We start from the raw sequence: 25,818 nt of genomic DNA, 5'->3' as shown, positions 1-25,818 counted from the left end.
TTGCTATTATCCTCTTGTGCTGCTATATTAATCAGCTTTAGAATATTTCTAGAATACAGAGGTTCCTTTTTTCCCTATGGCTGTGTATATTGACAAATTTGACGTATTTATAAAACCAGTTCAAAATGTTAAATTGCCCCTTACACGTCATGCAGTTATGCCTGTCTGCAGTTCAATTCTTTACTTCCTTTTGCTACAACCTTCATTTATGAAGGGATTTAATTTATTATTTTCAAGCTTTTATTACTAATCTGATTGCTGGTTTCATTTTGATTTCCAGATTGCGAAGCAGACTAGAAATGTTTTTCTAATTAAAAAGGATCTTGGGACCAGTGTTCAAACCATCCCAATACACTCTGACCTGGGATGAGTACAGCTTTTCACATTAGGGCCTTAAAAAATGGTGTATAGGTTCTCCCTGCCATAAACTGTGAAAAGTAAATACTGCCTATGGAGAGTCTTGACATAGTTTTCTACATGAAGAAGAGTTATCGCAGTCACTGTAAAACACTGGACTTGGAACAGTCTCATTATTTCTAGTAGCTCGCTATCACTTTATGGTTAAGGATAGCAGGATTAAGAGTTAAACTATTTATTAAAGTTCTTAAGCTGAAGAATTGTTTCTTGGACATGCATTAATACCAATCTCAGAGTATTTACAATGAAGGTATTTCTGACTATTCCAATTTGAGATCATTTAGAAAGCAAACGCATAACAGTAAGATTATACTAGGAAAAGAAAAAAAACCATAAACCAAATTGGATCCTTAACATTTGGGACCACAGGTCAAATGCTTTCTCTTACAGGCTAGTCCTTCCATCTTGTTGCGGTCCACTGAAGTGCATCATTAGTACAAATGTGACCTTAAAAAAAACACAAAAGCAGCAATAGTAATCTTCCTCTATGTAAACCCAGTGAATTCGACCTACCACTTACGGAGAAATACATTCTTAAAAGGGCAATCAGAATGCTTGCTTGTTTTTACGAAGCTGAATGATCCATATGGACCTATCTGGTTAATAAGACATAGTTTAACTTTGGAACAAACTGGGGTTGTTTTTCCTCTAAAAGTAGTGGAAAGCATCCTATTTACCAATGAATTTTTTTCTGAAGGAGGGAGGGGGGAAGAGGGGAAGCAAGAGGGAAACAGAGAGCAGGAAAAGGAAATCAATAGGAATCCCCAAACCTCCACTCACCAGAGGACACTACGCTGCATCCTCAATGGCCATCAAAGCGCTGGCACCTGAAGTGCTTCAAGTCTCCCCTACAGCGTCTCACTATACAGTGGCTCTACCCATCCCACTCTTGCGCTGCCCTTATTTTCATCCACTGCAAAAAATCAACCCACCTGGATTTATTTTAAGACTGAAAGCAGAATACCTCATTATATTATAATGAAGTTTCATTAATAAAGTCCAATACTGCATTCTCCATTACACAGTAAAGGACATATCTAAGAAAACCTGTATTTCCAACCTATGTTGATTTGGCCACTTGAAAGGCAGTTAAATCTCATTTATCCACACACTGTCTTAAACCCACCTGTAAGTTTCATAACTCAGATACCAAAAATCTTCCTATTCTTCTATTAATATTAATACTTCTTTTTTCAGGTGAAATCAGTGTTGCATTCTTAATTCCTGCTACTGATAACTGATTCGTCACAGCTGATTTATCTTAAAATTTACATCATTTTTATTCAAAGCAATTTGATCTCTCGTTAAAGCCAAATAGCAGCTGTGGCTAGGAGGACAAATGCTGTTACTTAAAAACACAAGAGAAAGCAAATGAAATGTAGGATTGAAAGGAACTCATGAGAGTTGACATCACATATTTCACGACAGAACAGGTATTTATCAGTTACTGAGCTAACAGCTACATCTAATTAGCCAAGCCTTACAACTTACTTTATTTATGAACCAAAGGCTTGAACAAAAAGGATTACATATGTCATTAAGTATAATGCTTATCATCCAACAAATTAAACAGGTGAACATGACTAGTTTAGCTTATTTTCTTCTGTCACAATTTTAATTCTGCCACCTATTATGTGATAAATGGGACAGTCTCATTTTGAGGATGACCTGCTGGGTATCTACAATGTTCACAAATAAACAGTGTCTCAGTTTGGAAGCCAGGGTGGTTTTGCAAAGACACTCAGATGAATTAGGCCTCCGGTCAGCAAAACACTAACACAGTCAGTCTTCTTGAAGTAATCGATACTATTCACATACTTTAAGAACAAAGTCAGAGGATTGCTCGATTGGCAGCATCCAGATCAACTTATCACATATGTGCACATATGCAAAAGAAATTCCCCCCTCTCCACACCCTTCCCTCTGTGGGCTTCGGGTGTTCAGTGAATTTCCCGTTTAACGTATTACCTAGGTTTGCGTGGTTTCCGTTCTAATTTGCTACATTTCAGCATAATTGCCTTACTTTGCAACTTCAAGTCCTCTTCATGAGTCCCTTCAAATTTTTCACAGGTACCTCACAATTAGTAACTAGAAGCAATCCAGAAGATGTGGTTCCTCAAAGAAGCAAAAATGCATCTCTCCTCCCTCCTCTTTTGGCTCAAGGCAGCTGATAGCAGATGTACAGAGAAGAACAAGAACTTGATAAGCGTTAGTTAACACTTCCCTGCACTTGAGTAACCGGAATTTTTTGATCAGAAGTAGTGTCTCTGTACAATAGCCTCCCAGAGAATTTTCTTGCACTAATTTGTCTAGCCTGTCAAACCCATTTGAGCATTCACAGCATCCTGTAGTAGAGAGTTTTGAGTTTACTGTATTTGAAGAACCACCTGCTTTGGTTTGGTTTGAGTTTGACATCTGTTAATTTCACCTGTCCTCCAATTCTTACATGAGCAGAAACAATGAACAATGACTCCCTATTCACCTTCTCCATGCCATGTGTGATCTCATACAGCTTTATACCACCCTTCCTCATGCAATATGGGAGCTGCTCTTTACCCATCATCCTCGTCATTCTTCTATTTCTCCCTCTTTGATATTTTTGTGTGTCCTTTGGCAGGTAGCTAGAAGTAGACCTCAACTGCACCATATTCAAGATGGAAGTGCACCTTGAATCTACAGAGTCACATACCACTGTTTTCTGTTTGTTCTATAAGCTTTTCCAAATAATTCCTAACAATCACTTGGTTTTGACTGCTCCATGTTAAGGAATGCTAGAACAGATAACATATATCCTTGCTAACTAGGTAGTTATTCAGATGCATAACTTCACAGGCAGGCTGACTATACAAGTTTAGAGACACAGGGACACAAGTCTGATCTCAAAAATAAAGAGACAAGACCCTGTTGTGATACATCTAATACCAGTATTTTCTTAATAAACATAAGTACGTAAAGAGCCCTCAGGCAATCTGTTTATATTTAAACTGATCCGAAATTGATGGGCCCCATTACTATTTCATCCTGTTTACTGGCAGAGGGTTGGAAGGTTTAACAACCAATTAAATAAAAGACACATGTACCGGCATGCTTCATAAAGGTGAATACAACTTATGCACTCTCACTACCTCCCAAACCATCACTCTGTCCACTGCCAAAATTAGATATTAATTTCCTGTAATAAAAATAACAATACTAAGTATCTTCTGCACATACGGAGAACAATTAGAGTGTACCAACTTAGAAACTGGCCAAAGAATCCACTTGAAAAATACGTTATTACCGCTTTCCCAATCTATGCTTTACATTATACATGGCTAATAACAAGGGTTTGTAAATGCCAGAGTCTAAAGCACTGCAGAAACCAGAACGTTTCCTAGAAAGGTATTAACCTGCTTGTCTGTACAGCCTTGAAATTCCAACTTTACCTTCTTATGCTTTACTAATTATTTTAATGTCTGCTTATTTCTCCTGACTCTTAAAACATGCAGAATATGACCAAGAGAGGTTAATTTAGCAGAATACTCAAAGGGTAACCTATGTACAACCTCTACAGTTTAAAGGGGACACACACATCCTCCCAGTGTTCCCACTGTTTTTTTCCCTCTCCACTTTCCCACAACATTTTCATACGGCTGCAATTTGAAAACCATTCCATATTCCAGCTTGAACAACAGTGAGTCACGGACAGCTAATCACAAGTCCACAGTAAATAAAGTTGCCCTCTTTAACATTTGTGAGTCATTAAAAGTAGAAGTTTCAGATCTGGAAAACCAAGATCAAACATTCTAACTTCTAAGAAATAGTAGAGCTATGGAAATACATTAATATGATCACACAAATACGCTTAGTGTGTCATTCCACACTCATCCACTATTAGGTTCTGAAAAAGAGATTAAGTAGTGTGCATCCTACTGCTGTGGAAAGCACGCGACTATCTTGCTTTCAGTATATCAAACTGGAGTTTCACCCACATGGGTAAAGTTAGATTGGTCACAGTGTTCTTGTGAAGTCAAGGAAATCTGACGAACATGGCTTTGTACCATATTATCCATGATTCCATAAACTGTGCACCACATACTTACTGTACTCTGACAGTCTGGAGCCATAAATATTTAAGTGTTCTACTATTTCTCAACATTTGCCAAAACCTCTCTTCAGTGACAGAATTACATGTTTCTTCAAAAATATTCCATTACCCCAACCTACAATAAGACCACAGAAGGGAATACATTTGGATTTCTAAACTGAACTAATTTGAAATTAGCAGGCAAGTCAATACCTTACTCAAGGCCATTTCCCTGTAAGAATTCTCATTGCTCCTAAATGTCACAATTGGCTTAGACCTTACCACTGATATGGGATCTTGCTTTAAGATTTTACTAGTGAAGCTGCGATACTGGTTTAGTGTTTTGTATAATAGTTTATTTTAATTTAATATGTAACTCAAACTTGATTAATATTAAAATAGCCTTTACCTTAACTGCTGTAAAGATTATTATATCTACCTGTTACAAATAGGGACTCGAGTAGCATGAGAGATACCAGCAGCTATTGAATAGCATTTTAAGTGCATAAATCCCACGGACAACCGAAAGATCTTTTAATTGGTGGTTCTATTAAAACATTTCTTTGGAGGAACATATGCTCGTAAAGGTAAAAACAGTATATCCCACACAGGTTAAGAATAACCTCCTCAAAAGCAGTAAGCATGCCAGGAGGTAGCAAATGCCTTTCACAGGCTCATGAATTTATGTAGCAACTTCCCTCTTCCCCTGAACAGTCACCTGAAAACTACTGCCACACCGTAAGATCACCCATCATCTCATTAACATTCAGAATCACTGCCACAGAATGAAAACAAAAAATAATGCAAGACGAGAACACAGAAAATCAGAGCCATGCATTGGACTCTCCCTCAAAATATTCATTACTCATGCAAACTGAATGCCCTGTTCAGGTGTCCCATTTTTCAACATCAATATGGTTTAGGACAGATTATTCCATGTTATCGGATTATTGCAAAACAAAGAAAAATCAAAATAAAAGAAGAAAAAAAAGTAGTAGGTACTAATTTTCCTCCCTTTTACTTGGGTATAATCCTTTTGTTCATAAAGTACAAGACCAATTAGTAATTCTAATAATTGAAACACATTCATCTCAGCTTTTCTAAATATGCCATGCACAGGCAGTAAGCAGTCTCGAGAACATGCAGAGAGGTCAAGATTGGCTAAAAATCTCTCATATTTAGGAGACTTCACAATTGGATTAAGCATTACTGTGGGGCATTGTGTTAAGAAAGGCTGCTAGATTTTTTTTAGAACTATCATCTATATCAGCATAGAGAATTAGCCATTATAAGTAAGCCCAACACTTAACCCACCAAGAGGAGGAACTCAAGGGAACGTACTTCAATGATTTAATACTTTCTGATCACAAACTCACAAAGAAAAATCATGAGATTGCTCCACTACTGTATCTACCAATTGTGAAGTCTTGCAAGTTGAACTGGAAAGAATTCTTGTAAGACCAGCAACTTAATTCATAAAGTGATTTGGGATCCACCATCTGTTATCACATATCATTACTCAATGAAAACTGCCCAGTTCAGAGATAAGTAAAACATCTAAATGAACAACTGGATAAAGACCTGAGCATGTGTGGACACAGAAAAGTAACAGATATCTGAATCCTTACTGCAGACTGCCTTCCTCCAGTTTGCCTATACATAACAGTCAGTAAATACAGACTACAGATTACAGAAGTTTTAGATTCCTAAAAAAAAAAAAAAAAAAAGAGACAGAAGCCTAGAATTATTTGCTCCTTAAGTATCATAGAATCTCCCACCCTAAGAGGAAAACCATTCTGCTCAAAGCCTTCACTGAGATTTAAACCCTCAATGAATCCCAGAACCTTTTAATCCAGTGAGAAATCCTTTCTTCTTTTTAAGTCTCCTATAAATCTGACCAAATCTACTTAAGCCTTGTATACTGAAATTACTCACACAAATGTTCTTAGTACAAATATTCTGTGTAAGAGTTCTTCAACAAGGTCTTCTCATCTCGCCTTTTGTGAAGAATTTTGTGGTGATAGTGATGAAAATACATGTAAAGATAGATATGAACTAATTTAATTCAATCATATTGCTGGAAGGTACAGAAAGAAATGCAGCCTCCCCATCCATGAAGTGTTTATGAAAACATTCCACCAGCAATTTACGTCTGTGTCAGACAAATGAAAGCAGTGTCAGAACTTGCATTCTTTATGTTGAACCATCCAAAAACAACACAGAAAAGCCAGATTATCTACCACAGTCAGCATTTGAACTGCTTTCAAATTTAATTTGTGCGAGGTTTTTTCTTTTCAAATCCCTATGACGTACACCTAATCACTAACAAAAAGATGTCAACATCATTGCTTTCAGCTTCTCAGTATTTATGTGGGATACCTACCTTCATAAAACTGTGTTTCCACCTTCCTGGGGAAGTTATTAAAGTTTTCTCAGATTATATCAGTAAACCCCTGCGTGTGTACGTATGTATATGCATACATGCACATAAGCACAAGCCATACATACAGGCAGGGAAGTTGAGGTTCCTTAATGAATAAGGCAGCTTTGCATGCAACGTGTCCCTCAAACTTTCAAAACTGATGGTGTCATAAATAGTAAACCTTTTCCCACTATTTCATATATTTACTCCTAAAAGGCAAGAGCTGAATGAGTGAAGGCATTTACCAGATCTCTAGAAAACACAGCTGGATTGATCTTATCTGCAAGATTGGTCTGTACTGCTTTTAGTGAATGTGGACCTACTGATTATCTACATAGCATCCTACGAATTCATACACTCATGCATGAATACTCTCTCATATATTTATAAAGGAAGTAATACATTCTCATGTAGGAATACATGAAATTTCAATTAGTCTCTAGAATATTCTTATTTTATTGGTATACTGTATCTTAATCACGTAAACTAAGTACACCAATAACTAAGTGGAGGGAAAACAAAAGTAATCTGTTATCAAACTCTCGGTGTTATCACCCGATAGAAGAGTTGGTTTGTTGTACCGTTAGCAACAGTAATAACACACTGGTAGTTTGAACCTACTGCAAGGAAAGTGCCTTAAGCTGGAGGATCTGCTTATAAAGGCACAATTTACAAAAAACCCCCAGAAACTGCTTATGAAACAGAAAACATAGGGCTGTAAGCTCTTGGAGAGGTCAAGGCATGATTCTTTTGTATACATATGCTTAAAATATAGATTTATGATCCTCTAAACATCTAAATTCAAGCAGAGCCTCACTCCTAACTCAAAGGGGAAACTCCCCCAACTAGGCACAGGACACTACCAAAGAGATGGCCGTTCTCTTTAGTTGGGCACTTGCATTTTCGTATTAATAGGCAAAGTTTTCTTTTTTTTTTTTTTAACCAGCAGTTAAGTATTCAAAAAAGAGACTGAGATACGTGAGTAGAAGTATCTGACAGGCTCAGGACATCTTGCAGTATGATGACAAGCACTTTTATAATAAACAATCTACAAATATATGTATTCTGTCTTTCAAACCATACTACTAATGGAGCCAAATAGAGACACTTTCACTACCTTCACTACCAGTTCTCATAAACAAGTGACTGAATTCTTTAACCTTAATAATTGAGTTTAAAGTTAATAAAGAAAATTATGACAAAGATCGGACAGAAGAATTATCCTCTTATGAAAAAGATCACTAAAGCAAGACTAGGAATAGCACAACGAGCCTTTATTATTGCTTTTTGAACAAATACACAGATTTATCTTGTACCGCTGTAGTACCTTCAGCAGTTTCATTGTCAGGTCCCATTTTCTGCTTCCTCCATTCTCCCCTTCTCCTGATTCAAAACCATCCCTTTAACACATCATTCCTAATTAGATGATTAGTGCTTGGAAGGGCAGGAGATAAGTCATTTGCATAATTTAATCATAAAAAGAAGTTAAAGATACAGATTTTGCTGTTCGTTTGTACAATTATCTTCACCGGCCTGGGGGGCTGAGATATTAATGTGATTAAACAGTATTTCTGCAAACAGGCAACTGTGTGTCCTCTATTAAAGCAGAGCTGGAGGCAAATGAAAAATTAATTTTAGAAGACAATCAATTTTATTCTACATGACTGTAATAAATAACAGCCCATCTGCAGACAAGTCATTAGGCCCTGGGAGGCTACATGTGTCACAAAGTCTAAATGACATACAAGGCCGAATTTTCCACCAAAACCAGAATGAGTAATAAATAGTCCACCAACTGCCATTCCAGTTCAGGAAGTGCATAGGATTTCCCAGAAAATCAGGAGCATGTGTAAAGTACTAACCACTGACCACGATTTAAGTTTGTACAGTATTCAGAAATACAGGTACTTAGTGGTTTCACCTTCATCATGTTTTCAGTCTCAGCTTGAGAACGGTTCAAGTTTTTCCCCCTGTATTAGTGAATACCAGTAATGAACTATCCCCTGTATTTTGTGAGACTGCTACTGCTTTGAAACACAGAATCAATAGGCCTTGAACAGAACTAGAGTTTCTTAGATACTGGTTTTCCCAATACTCTGCTGAAATAATTTTCAGTTGAACAGTTATAAAAGAACAAACAGATTTTAACATGTGAAGAACTTGGATCAATAGCTACGAAAAAACCAAGACTTTTCTGAATTCTACCTGCAAGAATAATCAAGCGTTGACTAAATAGCCAGGATGCTACCTATGATGCTGTAAACTTTACGAAATGTACATGCTTATTAAGTAGGTAAGAATTATGACTTTCCTACTTTTTAAACTGTTAAGGTGTATAATATTTTTTCCCACTACTCTTTGCATGTAGTCACCTCCACTTAGAATATTAAGTCCCCCTCCCTTGATTAAAAATAATCAAGATTGAGCATAATCGTATTTCATACATTTGAGACTAAGGAAGCATTTCTGCGTATCAGCAATGTACAACATATGCATAGTAACAAGTTTATAATATTCACTCTACGGAAAATATTTTCTATTTATCACCATTGGTAAACACCTTCCACAATGGGAAAAGTGAAAGTTCCTATACAAGTTTGTACAAACACTCTGTAATCCCCTATTCTTGGCAAGAGTTTACCAGGCAATGCAAGCATACTTCTATTGACTCTTACTACTTCTAGCCCGTGTAGTGCCTTTCATCAGAAGAATTCAAATATACAGAGATTCTTTACCCTATCAATCCACTATGTACTTTCTCTACGTTTATTTTCTATAGGAGTATACGGACGTGACAGAGTAATTAAAATCTATCCAAATATGAGATTAGCTAAATATGTAGGGGATACAACTGATTTCCAAAGAATCCTTCCATTATTCCACTTCCGAATTTGCACAGAATGTTTCCTGGTGTGGACTAAAGTGACTTACAGCTTAGTTCATGGATATGCATTTAGTTTTGATTGCTTTCTGTGCTCCTGATCCAAAACCACTGAAATCAATTGAAAGACTCTGGTTCTGCAACGGTTCCATTGCAGAATTTCATCTGCAATGAGGTCAAAAGGACAAAGCAATCTCCTCCTTCACATGAGATCCAAAGCCTTCATGTTCATTCAGTCTCCTCTGTAGTGCTGCACACAGTACAGCTTACAGCCAAATATTAACACATTCTTTAACTGAGTTATTAACACTTAAAGTACCTTCAGTATTAAATCTCCCGTACTGTTTTCTTTCTATCCCATGACGCAGTTGGGTCAGTTTCTGACCACCACTGACTATCTATGTTTTAAGACCCTCAACAGCATCACTCCAAGATACACAATGAATTGAATAGAAAGACTATCTGCTCTGAAAAAAGGGTGGCTGAAACCACTGTTTCAGAATAGGACTTCATGAAAAATCAACAGCAGAAAAAGGAAGTTTCCAATTTTGCCCAGAGTCATGTAACAGAACTAACCAATCATCCTAAGCACTTAAATAAAAATGTTCTTTGCCCACTTATTGTCTGTAGATTTGTTTACTATCACTCAAATTCTCATAGCGCTAGACATCAGAGGATTATTCTGGAAACAGTGTAACATCATCAGATAAACTACTTCACGTGCATAAGATACTAAAATAGAGCTTCTAATCAGAAATCAGAAAAATGAACAGCAGCATCAAAAAAACCCTTCAAACAAACAAACAACTTCCACCAAAACAGGTGTTTAAAAACAAACAAACAAAAAGAGATTTACAAGGCCAGAGGATCTACTAAACCCCTATATCGAAATATGGTCAAGAATATCTTCAGGAACTTTTTAAACTTGAAAGATTTTTTTAAAACTTGAAAGACAACTCAAATGAAACCTGCAATTGTTGTCTGCAATGGAATGCTATTCGTGTATTTAGTTATTGTGTTGTTATTGTCAATGACAGATCAATCTAGATGACGGGGAAATGATGAGGCTGTGTAGTCACATAGCCCCAAGTACCTGAAGGTGTCAAAAGAGACATTCCGGGGCAGCAGAGGATGGGGGGGAAATGGTAATCGCAGAATAGGCACAGCAAGAAGTTTTACAATAAATTCAGTGTACTCTGCATGCAGTGTACAGATTATCAGCTCTCTTGCAGCAATTCTCACATGCTCTGATCATATCAACCTACTGCACACCCACTGCACACAACGCATAGCAACTTCAACCTTTCCTGGACTCCCTTGCCTGACCGTGCAGGTGCTAAAGAACTCCATTGTTCAAGCATGCTATCTGAGTCCAGGCCTTCTAACACCCAGGAATCCCAGACAAACATACTGCATCCGCCAACTCGGCCTCCCTGTTCCCCCTTTCTTCTCCCTGTAAATCAATAACCAACTCCTATTAAGAGTTTACACTTTGTGAGACACAACTTCACTGTCAGCCAGCAGCAGGTGGGCGTAGGATGTGGTGTGTGATATTCTTTCACCTTTCCTTTTTTCCCCCCTAGAAAGCAGATGGATGGAGCACCTATTACTACCTAACACTGGCAGGACAATAACTTCCAAATAACCACATCTCCTCCTGAAATCATCCACCCAACTCGGAGAACTGAGAGGCACCGGGAGGATGGCTACGTTCACGTACCTTTTGTAGCACAGAGGTACCAGCATAAGCAAGGCTCCTGCTTCGGTTTGGCTGACAAACATTAGAAAAGTGGTTACACAGAAACAGACAAACTTGCTGTAGGTTAGGAGAAGCCAATGCAACAAGACCTATCTAACTACTCTTACAGATGCAATACAAAAACAAAAATCATTCAGACCCTAATACAACACACCATTTAAATCAAATGCAGTGCTGGTAGAGTAAGTCCCTAACCTAGCTGCCTTACATGCCAGACTTGGCAGTAGAGATGCTCAACCCTGCTAGGCATTTAACTTTCTGATAATAGCTAAATTTGGAAAAAAACAACAAAAATATAGATCTTATACTACTATAAACTTTACATGAATGGATAAAAAAGTTCTTATAAAGAGTTTCTATCTGGATCAGAATAGACCAGCGTAAGAACTCAGTCGCTCGGCTTATCTTCATTCAGTGAACGCGAGTTCTTGAAATGTATTTAACAGTTTACTGCCGTACTCTGAACCACTTGGCAACAGTCACTCTATTATTCAGTAAATATGCCTACAACAAATATATCACAAATATTTTTTTTGTTTTGTTTCCACACTGAATACAGATTCTCCCAGTATAATAAAAGGGTTAAATTTTTCAGTCAGTAAAATCAAAAGCTAAACTCATAAACCTTTAAGGAGAATAACTAGGAAGATGGAACAAACAGTTTATTAGAAGACTGCTGGTTGGAGGGGGGGGCAGTAAAATTTTGAAGAAAGCATATTAAAAAAGGCAAGATAAGTGAATGATCAAAACCCCCTCTAGTTTAACATGCAAGAGAAGTATTTAATGAAATTGCAAGACAGAAACTTTCTTGAGTTCCAGCAGGAAGAAGCAGATTTGTTTGAACCAAAAATCAGTTGTGCATCAAGTAAGGCAATTTATGAAAACGAAGCAGAAAGAAGCGACAGTGATTATGGTTCTGAACCGAGACAAGCAATCTTAGGTGTATGATAGCAGGATCAATTATCCTTCCTAAGCACCTCTGACTATGAGAGAGAGCAAGGTTTGCAGTATGTTACAGTAATCATTCTGGCCAAACCTCTTCTGAGGGCTCCTTTTGAAAGACGCGCCGAAATCCACGAGCAATGCATCACCCCTTGCACGCGGGTACAGCCCGGAGCCAGAGCGCAGCACGCTGCTGTGCCACGCAGGTGTACTGCGGCGGGGGAGCAAAAGGTACGGCACGTTTAGCAAGCCTCACGACGAGAGCACGAAGTGCACTGGCAGGTCACTGTTACGGATCTTGGTTCTCCGCAAAACAGTCGTAACAACCTTGTAGCAGGTAAAAACGATTTCTTAACAATGAGACACTCACGGTATTTTGAGAAGTCACCTATCGATACATAAAGCGCCATATAAAAAACACCAAATAAAGCCTTACAAGACTACAAAAAAACTCCACAGACCTACAAATATGTATTTCATGATTCTCTGTTGCAACAGAGAATGCAACAGAGAAAACAGAATGTTGAGTTTGTTACCTTATGTCCTGTTTCAGTATTCTGCTGTTTTCTAACTGCCAGCATTTTACTACCTTGTTCTGTTTGGGCTTTTTGTTGTTGGTTTTTGTGTTTTTGGGGTTTTTTGTTTTGTTGTTTTGTTTTGTTTGTTTTTTTTTTTTTAACATGTATTTTAAGTCTCTCTGGAAAGACTTGACTTTTTCCTCCTACTTCTATTTTTCAGTATCATCTCAGAATCTTTTTTAGAAAATTGCCCTCCTTCAGTACACAACAACGTTTAAAATCATGAGGACAAGAAGCAGCAGCTCCAGAGAAGCGAGGTGCCTTCATCAACTTCGCAAAAAACAACAGGGATAATGTTTCACAGACGCCAGACATTTTCTGATTAACTGTTACAAAAACAGTCTATTAGCAACCACATAAAACTTGTACTAGGCAGAAACAACTATTAGATGTGTAAGAAAAAGCATAATGCATTATATTTTAAATATACTGATTGGAAGTTCTAAATGAAACTCAATTTTTTTTTTCTTTAAACTAGCTTGATCTTCTTAATTAGCAATTCTTAAATTACTGTAACACACAAGTAACTAAATCCCCCTACTGGCACAATGTCTGTGCTAAGACCTTTCTTACAGCCACTTTTTTTTTTTTTTTAATTACAAATATACAAATATTCCTTCTCGGCTAGCAGTGGGGAGTAAGACAAGTCAGCTCATCAGCATACACATATAGGATTTCAGGAAATCATTTGTGAGACAGAGAAGGCACAATCTGAATACGACACGGTTGCTTCCTACAGGGTTACAACTCACACTCTGCTCCGGTACAGACAAACACAACGGCAGAGCATCCGTACTTGCCTGCGTGAGCGACTGGTCGGTAGGGCAGCGACCACATCAGTGGTAGCCGTGACACCTACTCACAGCTTAACTACTCCCACATAATCCAGCCAGCCCAATGAACGCCAATAAAATCTTTCTTCCACAGCACGGTTATTTCTACTCTGCAAGTTGCTTGCCCAGAGAGGCTGAGAGTCTCCATCCTTGGAAATATTCAAAATCCGACTGGACACAGCTCTGGACAACCTGCTCTAGCCAACCCTGCCTAAACAGAGGAGTTGGATGAGATGAACTCAAGAGGATCCTGCCAGCCTCAACAATTCTGTGAAACACATTAGATTTGGAACTCCGTACACATATGGTGTAAAATAATTTTGATTAACTTTTGAAGTAAAGTGTTCTGTCTTAATTCCACTGTCCATACAGGTTTGGAAACAGGAGAGAAAATGACTCCATGTTCTGTTGACTAAAAGTACCATGAGGGCATCCCAAGCTCAAAGTTCCCTTGCCACAGACTGGACAGAAATAAAATTACACGCTGAAAATGTTACTCACATGACTATGAGAAGTATCAAAAAAATTAAAGACTTTTAGTAAGGACACCGAGATAGTTCATACAGCCATGTAAGTTCAGTCAGGAAATTCAGTTCGTGTCCCTAGCAAATGCAATTTAAACTAAATTTCTGGATTATTCCAAAGCCTCTCTCTATAAATATGTATGCAAAGTTTTCCAAAAATCAAAGTTGATTTCCATGGTTTGGGAGAGAGGCTTTAGAATAATCCAGAAACTTAGATAAAACTGCATTTTATATATGTGTGTGTGTATATATATTATATCAATCAATATGTGTGTCTGTGTGTATATAGATTAATTACATCAATTCCATATTAAATCTAACTTCCACTTTTATTTACAGGGTAGCTGAAATGTTTTATCTGATAGAATACAAAAACTGTGATCACAGGAGCCTATGGCTGGGAACCACAGTGAGGAAGACTAATAACAGTGAGTGCAAAACTATGTGGAAAAATAGTATTGAGATTCTTCCAACTAAAAAAGTCAGTGCTACCTCTGTTCAAAATACTATTAGGACTTGAAGGGGTTCATCCTACCAGAGACCAAAAAAAAAAAAAAGTAGAGGGGGCATTCAAAAGAGAAGCGCAACCTTCTGTCATGAACATTTTCTGCTTTTTAGCACAGGAAATCCTTACGAGTCTTACAAGCTGGTGAGATGTATCAGGTTGAGTCTTTAATAGAATAACTGAAAGCGCACTGATGATGCAAAACATGGCATATATCAGTACATTCTAGTCATAAACAGACTAGACTGCACATACTTTTAGACCAAATAAAATAGGGAACATCTTAATTCTAAAAATATACTTTTCACCCAAAACCCCCAAAGTAATTTTTCCTTTGTTTTTCCCTATTTAACCATCAGGTATTCAAGCAAAATAATTTATTTTATAGAAGGAGCGCAATAAAAAAAAAAATCCAAAATCATTACAGGAGATGACCTCAAAATTCTAGGTCTACCCTGTACTTTATATGTCGCACACAACTACAGCTAGTGTTGAGGGCAACTGAACTTGTGAACTGAAGTGGAAAACGATTTCAAAACATTTAAGATTTTCACCTGATTCACTGCTACGATACATCACAGAAGCTACCTACCTCAAGAAGGACAGAAAGCTAGTTGAATTGCTGGGAAAAATCTGAAGGAACATATATTAAGGATCTTTTCAATACTTATATTCCTATTGTATATTATAAAATAGGTTTCATTGCAATACTTCAGTGTCTATGTGCCAAATCCTTAACTAATACTGTCGCTAGAAACCTTCAATTAATGACAATATTAATAGAGCTTTATGTAGCATAGATAATAGAACACATGCATAATATAGCTAGATACCTCAAGTTTTACACATTACTAGTAAAAAGCCCATTAATAAAGAATAATCCAATAAAAGCACTGTTTGTGATGGCATTACCATACTTTTTAGTATAAGTAAAAAAAGTCTCCCTCCTAAATAACTACTAAATGCTTAGGGTTCTAACATATTGCTGCGAGCTATAATGGTTATAACTGTTAATCCAATACACCTTTTATACAAACCCATAAACACACGAGTGGAAAAATAGCACAGATGTTCATCTCTAATGCAATTTCCATTCAATTTCCTAAGTGCAGTCCCTGTGTGCAAACTAGCTTAACGTTATGTTTAGCTTGCAAATTCTTTTAATAAATAATGAATGCAATAAAACTGGTAGATCAATGGCAAGCTGAGAAATCATAAAAAAAGCCTTTTGTGCTCATGCTGTTGCCGATTTCAAACTTTAATCCAGCGACAGATCGATACTACTTTTTCTTTTTAACCCATCACATAAATAGCAGATAGACTAGATGTAGGTTAAACGCTGTTACCAGGTATCAATTTCCAGAAACTTGATAAGATCCGACACAATTGCAATCGAACATTTTATACCTTAACGTATACACAACAATATACACTGCTAAACATTACACTTTAAGGCACTGCACAGTAATAAAGCGAGAACTATTCATTTGTTTTGGTTCTTACTTTTTGGGGAAGTGGTATTTGTAACTGAGTCAAGAAAGGCTCTGACACAATATATTTTAATGAGCAAAACGGGCTTAGCAGGTCAAGATGTACTGACAAGGAAATATAATCTCCCCACGCTTGCTAGTGACAATAAACTTTATACGCGTACACAAAACAACAACATAGCTGTTCTACCAAAAAGAAAGGAAAGCAAACAAATTCATGTTTTACAGGACTTGGATATTGGAACCTTCTGGGGCAGGTATCAAAGTACATTAGTTAATAGGTATCGGTGTTCCTTACAGGTTGTAGAATGGGGGGAGAGCAGAAACCCTATTACTAAGTCACTTTGGATAACCGTTCTTTACCAAGAGGGAACAAAGATCAAAAGCATGTAGCCCCAAGGGACGGTTCTAATATCAAGCAGGATAAATCTAAATCACTAAACATCATTACTAACTAATGTACTTGTGCTTGGTAATGCATGTTTAATCGTAACATACAAAAATCTTGCCTTAGCTTACACCAAAAGAACACATCACGGACGGCAATAACTCTAAAGTATCCTCATTATGTTTGGTTTTGCTATTAGTATTGTTTACCTAAATAATCATTAAAATGCTGGATTTCCATACACCTACAGGGTTTTATTACACTGATAATCACATGAAGAACTTATAAAAGAAACTAGATGGGAACTTTCTAGGTATGTTAAAGTAAGGATTTGGATAATTTTGTTCATAACTTCAGAGAATCCAAAATTAACATTTCTGGAACAGGCACGGAAAAGATTAACAATCTACATTCAGCAAGAACAAGACCAGACCCAAAAATCTAATGCCTGTTTGAAAATGCCATATACATGCAATTCTTTCAAATGCCGGTTTTAAGCAAATATGTCCCACCTTTGACGAGAAGGGCTCAGATCCTAGAAATATTTATAAGTTCTTTGCCCTTGCTCTGGCAAACTTCCACTGGCATGAAAGGGAGGTTCACCTCAGGAAAGTCAAAACAGGGACTTTATGGCCCAGATTTCAACACCTTTTTAATATTGATACTGACAAAGAGCTCTTACATGATGTGAATTCCAACCTGCAAGCAATGAAATAAACAAGACACAATTCTTAAAACATCTCAGAATGCTCATTTTAAATATTTTCTGCAAAGTTACCAAGGTGGGTAGATACTAGTTTCTCACTCTAAGGCCACTACCATACAACTAAACATGATTTTCTAATGCAGTGATTTTTGCTGTGCTCCTCAGTTCTACCCAAGTTGATTTTCACCTGCCTTTAAAACAAACGCACACACACAAACAGAGGCTGCGTGTCCAACCGTAGCCCCAGTGTGAGAATAATTTCCCATCTACAGAACTGGTCACTTCTGGAAGCTTTCTAAGTATTACGCTATTGCCGCACATTGATATATTGGTGAAAGAAAAGCAAATATAACAATGCTAAAGCTTAACCTCATTTGAATAAACTGTGAATTTCTATTACATATATTGTTTCCTTGATCAAATTGGAACTACTGGAGCAAGAATACCAAGAATGCCACCATAAATCTAGATCTGTTACAGCCAGTTTCTCCAATTTATTCTCAGAAGCCTTAATGACAAAAAGTCAAAGTTCTTCTGTTTGGAGGAGAGATTAGGAAAAGGAACATTTGTGATAATTTTTAACATTAAAATAAACCATCATAGAGAAAGAGATCAGGTTTAACAAAATGATTGAAGCAAATCACAAAATACTTTCTCTTCTAAAGAAAAACAAGGAAGACCACAATAAAGGTTTAATAAAGACTAAAGAATAAAAGCCAATAAAAACTGTGCATAGCCTACTTGAGAAATAGGTCTTCATTATTCATGGCAGAGTACTTTACACTTTGTGCAATCTTTTCCAGAATTTAAAACTGTTCCACTAAGACACATTCCAACCTCTTTTATGATTTGCGTTCCACAGGTTCTGCTCCAAGATAATGGATACCAGACTATACAGATCAGAAATTAACGGTGATCAACAACTTTTCTAAATATCTGGCACTAAATGGTAAGTAGTAACAGAAACATAATAAACAAGTTTTCCTATTTTAAATTTAACAGATGTTGAATCCAGACTCATTTACTTTAAAAGAAAATTATTAATAAGAATTCAAAAAAAAAAACCCAAACAAGATAAAAAGCCTTACTTCAGCCTGTAATCAATTTGGACACTGATATTCTATTTATAGCAACACTTTTAACATGTTCTAGTCTTATATTATTTATTCGGATCATTCCTATTACAATGAAATATTAATGTTGAGAAAGTGGTTACTCTATTAAGGAGCTATCCTATGTTTAGATTTTAATATTGATCTCCAGTATTTCGGAATAATTAATCATTCTGTATAAAACTGTATTTGTCTGACTTTGTGTTATAATATGATCAGAAGTTTAGCATCTTCCCCACAATGACGGCATGATTAAATTTATATTTTGACCTATTCCTAAAGGCAATTTAGTTATCCCAACAGAAGGGGGAAAAGGGGATACCGCCACTTTAAAAGCTTCTATCTCATTGACATTGCTGGCAGTGTATGGGAACATTAATGCATCTGTCATGATAACAAGCTAAGAATAACATCTAGACATCAAACCGAGCAGAGAATCCATCTGAAGTGATTCATTCAGATCTGTCTCATTGATTTATTAAACACAGGGCAACATCTGCAGCCTCACAGAGCCGCTTGGCAAAATTAATGCAAGATCAATTCAAATGGAAAAAAGTGCAAAAGAGATAAATCAAAACACAATTTGCATGCAGTTCCACAATCAGGCTTATTGGGTGCAAATGCTCAATTTCCCTCCCAAAGCAAATGAGTTTAAATGTTGTTTTATCTTTGTAGAATTGTGTGATTTGAAGTGACAGTGAAGAGTTCTGCAGGTTGAAATGGTGAAAAGAAAAAAAGGAGAAGAAATGCTTGCAAAGACCTTTTGAATATGCAACAAGAATATCATTAATACCTAATTGTTTAGCTTTTTTGTCTTTGCTACAAAAACACAGTATTTTTCAGTTGTAGAAGTCTCAGTAGAAAATTACATATGTATTATGCATATACACATGCAGGAAACATACAAATACTCCATTTTGGAGGAAAAGCATGTTACACTTCAAATAGGGAGCTCTATTGCTATGAAAAAAGAAGGGAATTTTAATCAAGGCTTCTCCAGATTAGATATGCTCCTTATGAAAATATTCAAGTATTTTAATAGTTTTGAACAAGCATAGACTTTCAAGATGTCCAAAAAGAATGGGGGATTTTTCCAAAAGTATAATTAATCTGCTCAGAAAGTGGAAAAATTCCTTTCTGCATCTTTAGCAGAATCCACTATGCTAGTGATCTCTCTCAAGAATGTTTTAAGTGAGTCTCCTCTCCAAGGAAGAAAAGGAAACTGAGAAATTGATCATTGTTTTTATTTTAACATGCTACCACCTCCAAAATTCACAAGTTTGGCCAAGTCTCAATGCATACTAAATATTTACTTAGTCAAAGAAGTTTATATAATCAGATGTCCACATTTAAAATCAATATACAAGGAAGCTCTGTGCAGTGCTACATGACTGGATTGCTTTAATTATAATCTCGACATCATTCGCCTAATAAAAGACAGAGTATTGCTGACTATAGGGTAGCTTTTAATAGACAACATGACTAGACCCTCATTATCTCATAAAATAAAATGTCTGCATTTACTGCTTAAATTCATTTCTAAAGCCTTTTATTGTTTGTGAATAGCCAAAGTAATACAAAATATTAGCTTAGCAGGATACTTTAAATCATAAAAAATAAGCCATGTACTGAAACGCTGTTTTCTGGGAAGTATTCTTACTATTCACTGAGTAATCCAGACCAACACAATGCTTTTTTAGTAGCCAACAGCATCCATCAAATACAGAAACCCTGTAGAATAGGTTGTGATCATACTCATATAACCCTAATTTTAAGGACTGATATATTTACCATCATAAAGATGTTCTCACTACAGTTTAAAATTTCATTTTTAAATAAAACCTCATTATAGTTTTTTACTTTAAGTAAACGTTATGCTTTACTACTAAAATTAAGCATGCGTCTATAATTTAAGTAATCTTCTAAGGTATCGCAAATTAGTAACTAAATTTTGTAAATATGTTGTACTCACTATTCATTTGAAGATGCTACCTGTAATGAAATGAACTGTTACTTTCATTTTACAAACCTTGCTTTCAAATTAGATTACGTGATGATGGCTAATGACAATAAAAGTTAGGAACATTTTGTTTACATGTGAATGAAAATTATATATGTACGGTTCAAAAAAAAATGCAAAGGTGAAAGATGCTAGATACAGGTAACTATTGTTACATACACAGAACATAAACTAACAAAAAACTTTCCCTTACAGGTATATTTCTCTGCAGCTCTTAGGAACTCTGTAGACAAGCTCAACTGAAAAAAATGCAATAGAGCAAGCAGGAGAAGTAGAAGTTCTCTTTTTTCAATTATATATAATTGATCCAATTTAAAAAATAATTAAAAGTGTACACTAACATAAGAGATGTTGACCTTTGAAAGTTCACCAACATTGAAAACAACAATAGCCAGCATTTCTTACTGCTTTTTCTGGCAGCTCTTGAGTTTAACACAGTATTTCTACAGTATTTAAATATATATAAGTCTCTATAAAATAAAAAAAGATATATACTACAAAAGCAATACACGATATTCCAAGTTGAAAGTAATACTTGAGTCATGCAATGGAACAATATGTATCGAAGCGTTTGCTTCTAAAAGACCACATTTTTTCAAGACTTTACTTCCCAGGTAAGAACCTAAATACCGTATGTATAGCTGTAACAGTTGTACTGTGTTTTATTTATTTGGTACCATGCACTGCAGTGGTTCCCAGGTCACTTCACAGCAAACAAAAATTAGATCACTCATGATTTAGCTATTTTTATCCAACATTCTCTCCCATTAAGCATGGGCTGTTCAAGGAAAAAAATAATCTGTAAATAAAATGACATATTAAGCATTCAATTAGCATGATGGAATACAATTAACATTGTTAAATTACAATACTTGAGAAAAGTTTTGTATGTGCTGATAACACTTATCATGCATTACACGTGAAACCATGAATGCAAAATGCGTTGATATCAGTAGGTTATTCGAACCAGTGGCATTTTCAAGAGATAGAACCCAAGGATGAGCGATGTTTCAATAAGGGAGAAACATTTTAGGAAAGGTAAAGAGACCTGCTATTCCTGAATAGGTAAAAATACATAGTATTTTCCTAACTAGGCAGGGAGAGCACATGTTGAACGTACTTTCTGAGTCGAGAGCTTTGACTCCTTTCAGTCATGTTTCTGCCCTGTTAAATCGCCCCTCAACAGTGCTCTTGCCGTATCTTCAGTCTTGAACCAGGTCTTCGTTCCACTGACTGCTCCTTTCAGACCCTCTTGGAGCATCACTGGGCTCCTCACTTGCAGCTCCCCTGGCTTCCCTTCTCAGCTGCTCCTTGCATTACTTATTCCCTTACCCTATCATGGCCATAAGTCTTTGTCAAAGGGAAAAAAAGTCATGAAATACAAGTTTTAAACATTTAACACTTCAGCATTTCCTGATCTTAAATCATTGGTTGGAAGAGAGCAGAAATCATCAGATTGCATCTAAAGGCTGTATCATCAAATCAGATCCTGAATTTCCCTAAGGAAAAACTTTGGCGCGGTCACAGAAATTAAAAAGACGTATTTCTTGAATGGTCAACTTTCATGCTAGCCGAGTTTCAGAAACATTTCAGAGAAACATTTACATGTTAAATGTTTCCCTTAGTAATCTTACATTAACTTTATTCAAATACATTAGTCTCAGACCTTACTTGTAACACCATCATTTTAATAAGGCAGTAGTTGTGATGTCACAGAGGTGCATGACATTGAAATAAACAAGCAGCGGGAGAAGGTGTTACAGAAACAGAACACGAGCAAGAGAAAAAGCACATTCTTCAAATAAACACATCTAGGAATTGAGTGCAAGTATCTCTAAAATGTCACCTTTAACATAAAATAATTTTAAACAAAACAAATACTGCTATTCAAGAATGGACGTCCGGTCTGCTCCTGCTTAAGCTCACAGCAGCGAGAACAGGATCAGGCCCCAAATTAGCGCGTACTTAAGGTGCTCGTAAAAAAAAAAAAAAAACCAAAAACAAAACAAACCACCAAAACCCACCCAACACGTTCCGTGCCAAGCAGTCAGAAATACTGACTCAAAAAACTAAGTTACTGAATATTTGCATGCTGCGAGTCAGATATCGCACTCAAAGCTCTCCGCAAGAACCTCTGTAAAGAAAGTTTCCTGCCAGACGTAAAGCAGGAGCACACTGAAATGCAAATGTTTCCGAGAGCCACCTCACGAAGTGCTGAACTAGGAAATGTCACCTCCGAGCACCCTGTCTTACAGCCTACCCCACTGCACTGTGTATTTCTACCAAACCCCGAGAGGGTTTTTGTGTTTATTAGATCATTATCATTTCTAAAGGCAGCAGCTATGAGGTCACAAACCAGGATTACAACCCCAAGTACGAAGGACCCAGCAGGGATCTCCCATGAATACAACCCGCTCCGGGCTTAGTGATTTAAGCACGACAGGGCAGGGGCTACGGCCGCCCCAGACCCCTTCACTGCATGACGTAAAAGTACTCCCCAGCGACACCGAGCAACAGTTTGCCGGTGAGCCGCCCAGCCGCCCCCGGCGGGCGTCTGCCGGCCGGCCCGCAGCCGGCAGCGGCGCCGCCGCCTCCGCTCACCCTTTCGGGAGCCGGGAATCCTGAGAGGCGCCGAAAGTTTCAGCGGACGAAAAATAATGGAGAAAACTTCGCGGTTTTTTTTTTTTAGGAGCGTGCACGGGAACCATCAGCTTTCCCGGCTAGGGTAAAAGTTTGAAGACCGGCGCGGCATCGCCCCGCTGCTCGGCGGCCCCAGCCCGCCCGGGGGCCGGAGGGAGCCCGGGCAGTATCCCGAGCCGGCACCGCCGCGGTGCTCACCTCCCCCGCCGGCACCTCGGCACCTCAGCCCCGCTCCCCGGGCAGCGCCCAGGCCCGGCCCGGGGCGAGGGGCGCCCCCCCACCCCACAGACCGCGGGAGTCCCCGGGGCGAGGCGAGGGGAGGGGACCCGCCGCCCCCCACCCCCGGGCACAGCTCCCCGCGGGCCGCCGGCCCCCAGCGGCCGGAGCGGAGCGGGCGGGCGGAGAAAGAGCAAAGTTTTGCGGCTCACCTCGCGTTGGTGCAGTCGTTGTACAAAGTTTCGAAGTCCTTCCTGGTGATGAGCTTGCAGCGGTTGACGCCGGGCTGGATGGCCCCCAGCCCCCGCAGGATGCGGACCTGCTCCACCGTGCACACCACGGGCGATATATCCAGCCGCTTCAGCTTGGTGTAGACCGTGTGCAGCCCTCCCACCAGGTGCTTGAGGAAGAGATCAAAGACCTGCGGCAGGCAGATCAGCTCCTGCCCCTCCACGAGGAACGAGGCTACCTTCACCCCGTGCAGGTCGACCATCTTACACTCGTTGCCGCCACCCCCGCCGCCGCCACCGCCCGCGCCGGCCCCGCCGCTGCCGGCGGAGAGGAAACTGTTGACGAGGCTGTTGGTGAGGCGCGGGGACTCCGCGGGGCTGGAGTACAGCGGGTCCGCCCGGAACAAGCCCGCCGAGCCCCCCGCGCCGCCGCTGGAAGTTGCGGCGATGACGGGCGGCGCGGAGACAGCCATGGCCAGCCTGGCTCCCCGCCGCGGCGCGGCTCGCCTCAGCCCCGCTCCCCTCGCGCGCACTCTCGCCGCGCTCTTTGCGGTACTACTAAAAACAGAGCCGCGCGCCCGCCCTCCCACACGCAGCGGCCGCCGCCAGCCGCGCGCCCAGACCCCTCCCCAGCGCCGCCGGGGGGGAAGAGTGACAGCGCCCTCCAGCCAATGCGCCCCGCCCGCCTCCAGCGCGGCCTCGGCGAGTGGCTGCCGGGTGGCGGGGCGGGGCGGGGCAGCGCCGGCCGCAGCACCTGGGCCGCGGGGCGTGAGGCGGCCGGGCTGGGTCGAGGCTGCCGGCGGGGGGGAGCAGGCGCCGGCTTCGCGGGTGGGTGTGAGAGGAGAGAGCCCGCCCGGTTCGCGCCTCTCCCGGGCTCCCGAAAACTCCCTCCTCTGCACCGCGAGGTAGGAAAGTTTCGGTGGGCTCTCCCTGGGCCGTGAGGGCATCCCGCGGGCGCGGCCCCGGCGCTCTGAGGGAGAGGAGGGCGAGGCTGAGGCTGGGGCCGGCCCCCTTGCCCAGTAGTTTCAGCGGTCGCTGCGCTCTGGTACATTCGTGAGTGTTAAAACACCTGTGCCCTGCCACAGCTGAAAGAAATCGGGAGAGACGGGGAGAGAGGGTAGCAGCGCAAATCTCCGTTAGGTAAATAATACATCCGACTTTACACTTACTTACTGAGAGACCAACAACGTGTGGTTACTCTTCCTGTGAATAGGCGGTGGAGGCAGTGGCAGCGTATCGCAAGTGATTCAGGTCTAAAGCAAGCGAAGCTCCTCCGGAGAAGGGAGCGTGTGCTGTGCAAGCAGGACGGAGGGAGGTTGTGAGAGACGTGGAAGTGGGTGATCAGTCACGGGAGGCAAAGTCTGTTCTCGGGGAGGTCTTGCGTGTAATTGCTTGAAATTTCCAGATTCAAGTGCGGCATCAATTGTGTTTTAGATACAATGGCATCAGTTCTCTCCTCACGCCTGACTGTAAGGCAGCCTCCAGAAGCACCATATGGTACCTCATTCAGTTGCATGAAAGTAAAACCCAGCAGTCCTGGGAACCAGACAGGTCCTATGTTTCCCTCACCTGAACCAGGTCAGTTGACACAAGAACTGCTAAGCTTTGTGCATCCCTTCTCCCTGAACAACTGGACCCGAAAAATGGTCAGGCAAAATTAATCTAAAAGAGTTGAGTCTGACAGATACACACCCAGCAGCAGCCAGGACACACTGGCTAGATTGGTTATTCGCCTCTTACCTTCTCCCAGTGTACTCATATTACACCTCTTTTCCCAACCTCTTCCCCTTCTTCCTTTGTATCAACATCCTTTTTTCCTGTTTGTTTCTACTTTTTTTCAGTCGTCTTTTATCTTTCCTTCTTTTGTAGTCCTTCAGCTTCTTCCCTCTCCCCCTCTTTTTTTTAGCTTCCTCCTAAAGCATTTTGTAAACAAAGCAGACAGAAAAGTATAAACAAAACTTTACAAGTGGATACCAAACAAGCAATACCAACAGAGCATTTCAACTATTTCCATGATCGCACTGCTTGTGTATGCCATCTTCTCTTTCCTTTTGTTAAGCTTGCTTATTTAGGCACCCTTTTTGCAAAG

At 39.4% G+C, this 25,818-nt stretch overlaps 1 protein-coding gene across 3 annotated transcripts in view; it reads right to left on the bottom strand.

Annotated features, from left to right (window-relative positions):
- Nucleotides 1-24,330, bottom strand: part of DACH2 (dachshund family transcription factor 2) — a 308,526-nt gene extending 284,196 nt beyond the window's left edge. For 2 of the 3 annotated variants that reach the window (XM_075161958.1, XM_075161957.1), the window contains exon 1: nt 23,712-24,317. In XM_075161958.1, coding sequence (XP_075018059.1) covers nt 23,712-24,202 — 491 coding nt within the window. In that variant the 5' untranslated portion in view covers nt 24,203-24,317. Of the gene's footprint in view, nt 1-23,711 lie in introns of all 3 variants that reach the window. The other variant, XM_075161959.1, reaches the window with a different exon arrangement.
- Between the last annotated feature and the right edge of the window lie 1,488 nt (nt 24,331-25,818).

This window comes from Calonectris borealis, chromosome 13, assembly GCF_964195595.1.
Source record: "Calonectris borealis chromosome 13, bCalBor7.hap1.2, whole genome shotgun sequence".
Classification (NCBI taxonomy): domain Eukaryota; kingdom Metazoa; phylum Chordata; class Aves; order Procellariiformes; family Procellariidae; genus Calonectris; species Calonectris borealis.
This window is presented reverse-complemented; position numbering and strand designations above follow the sequence as displayed.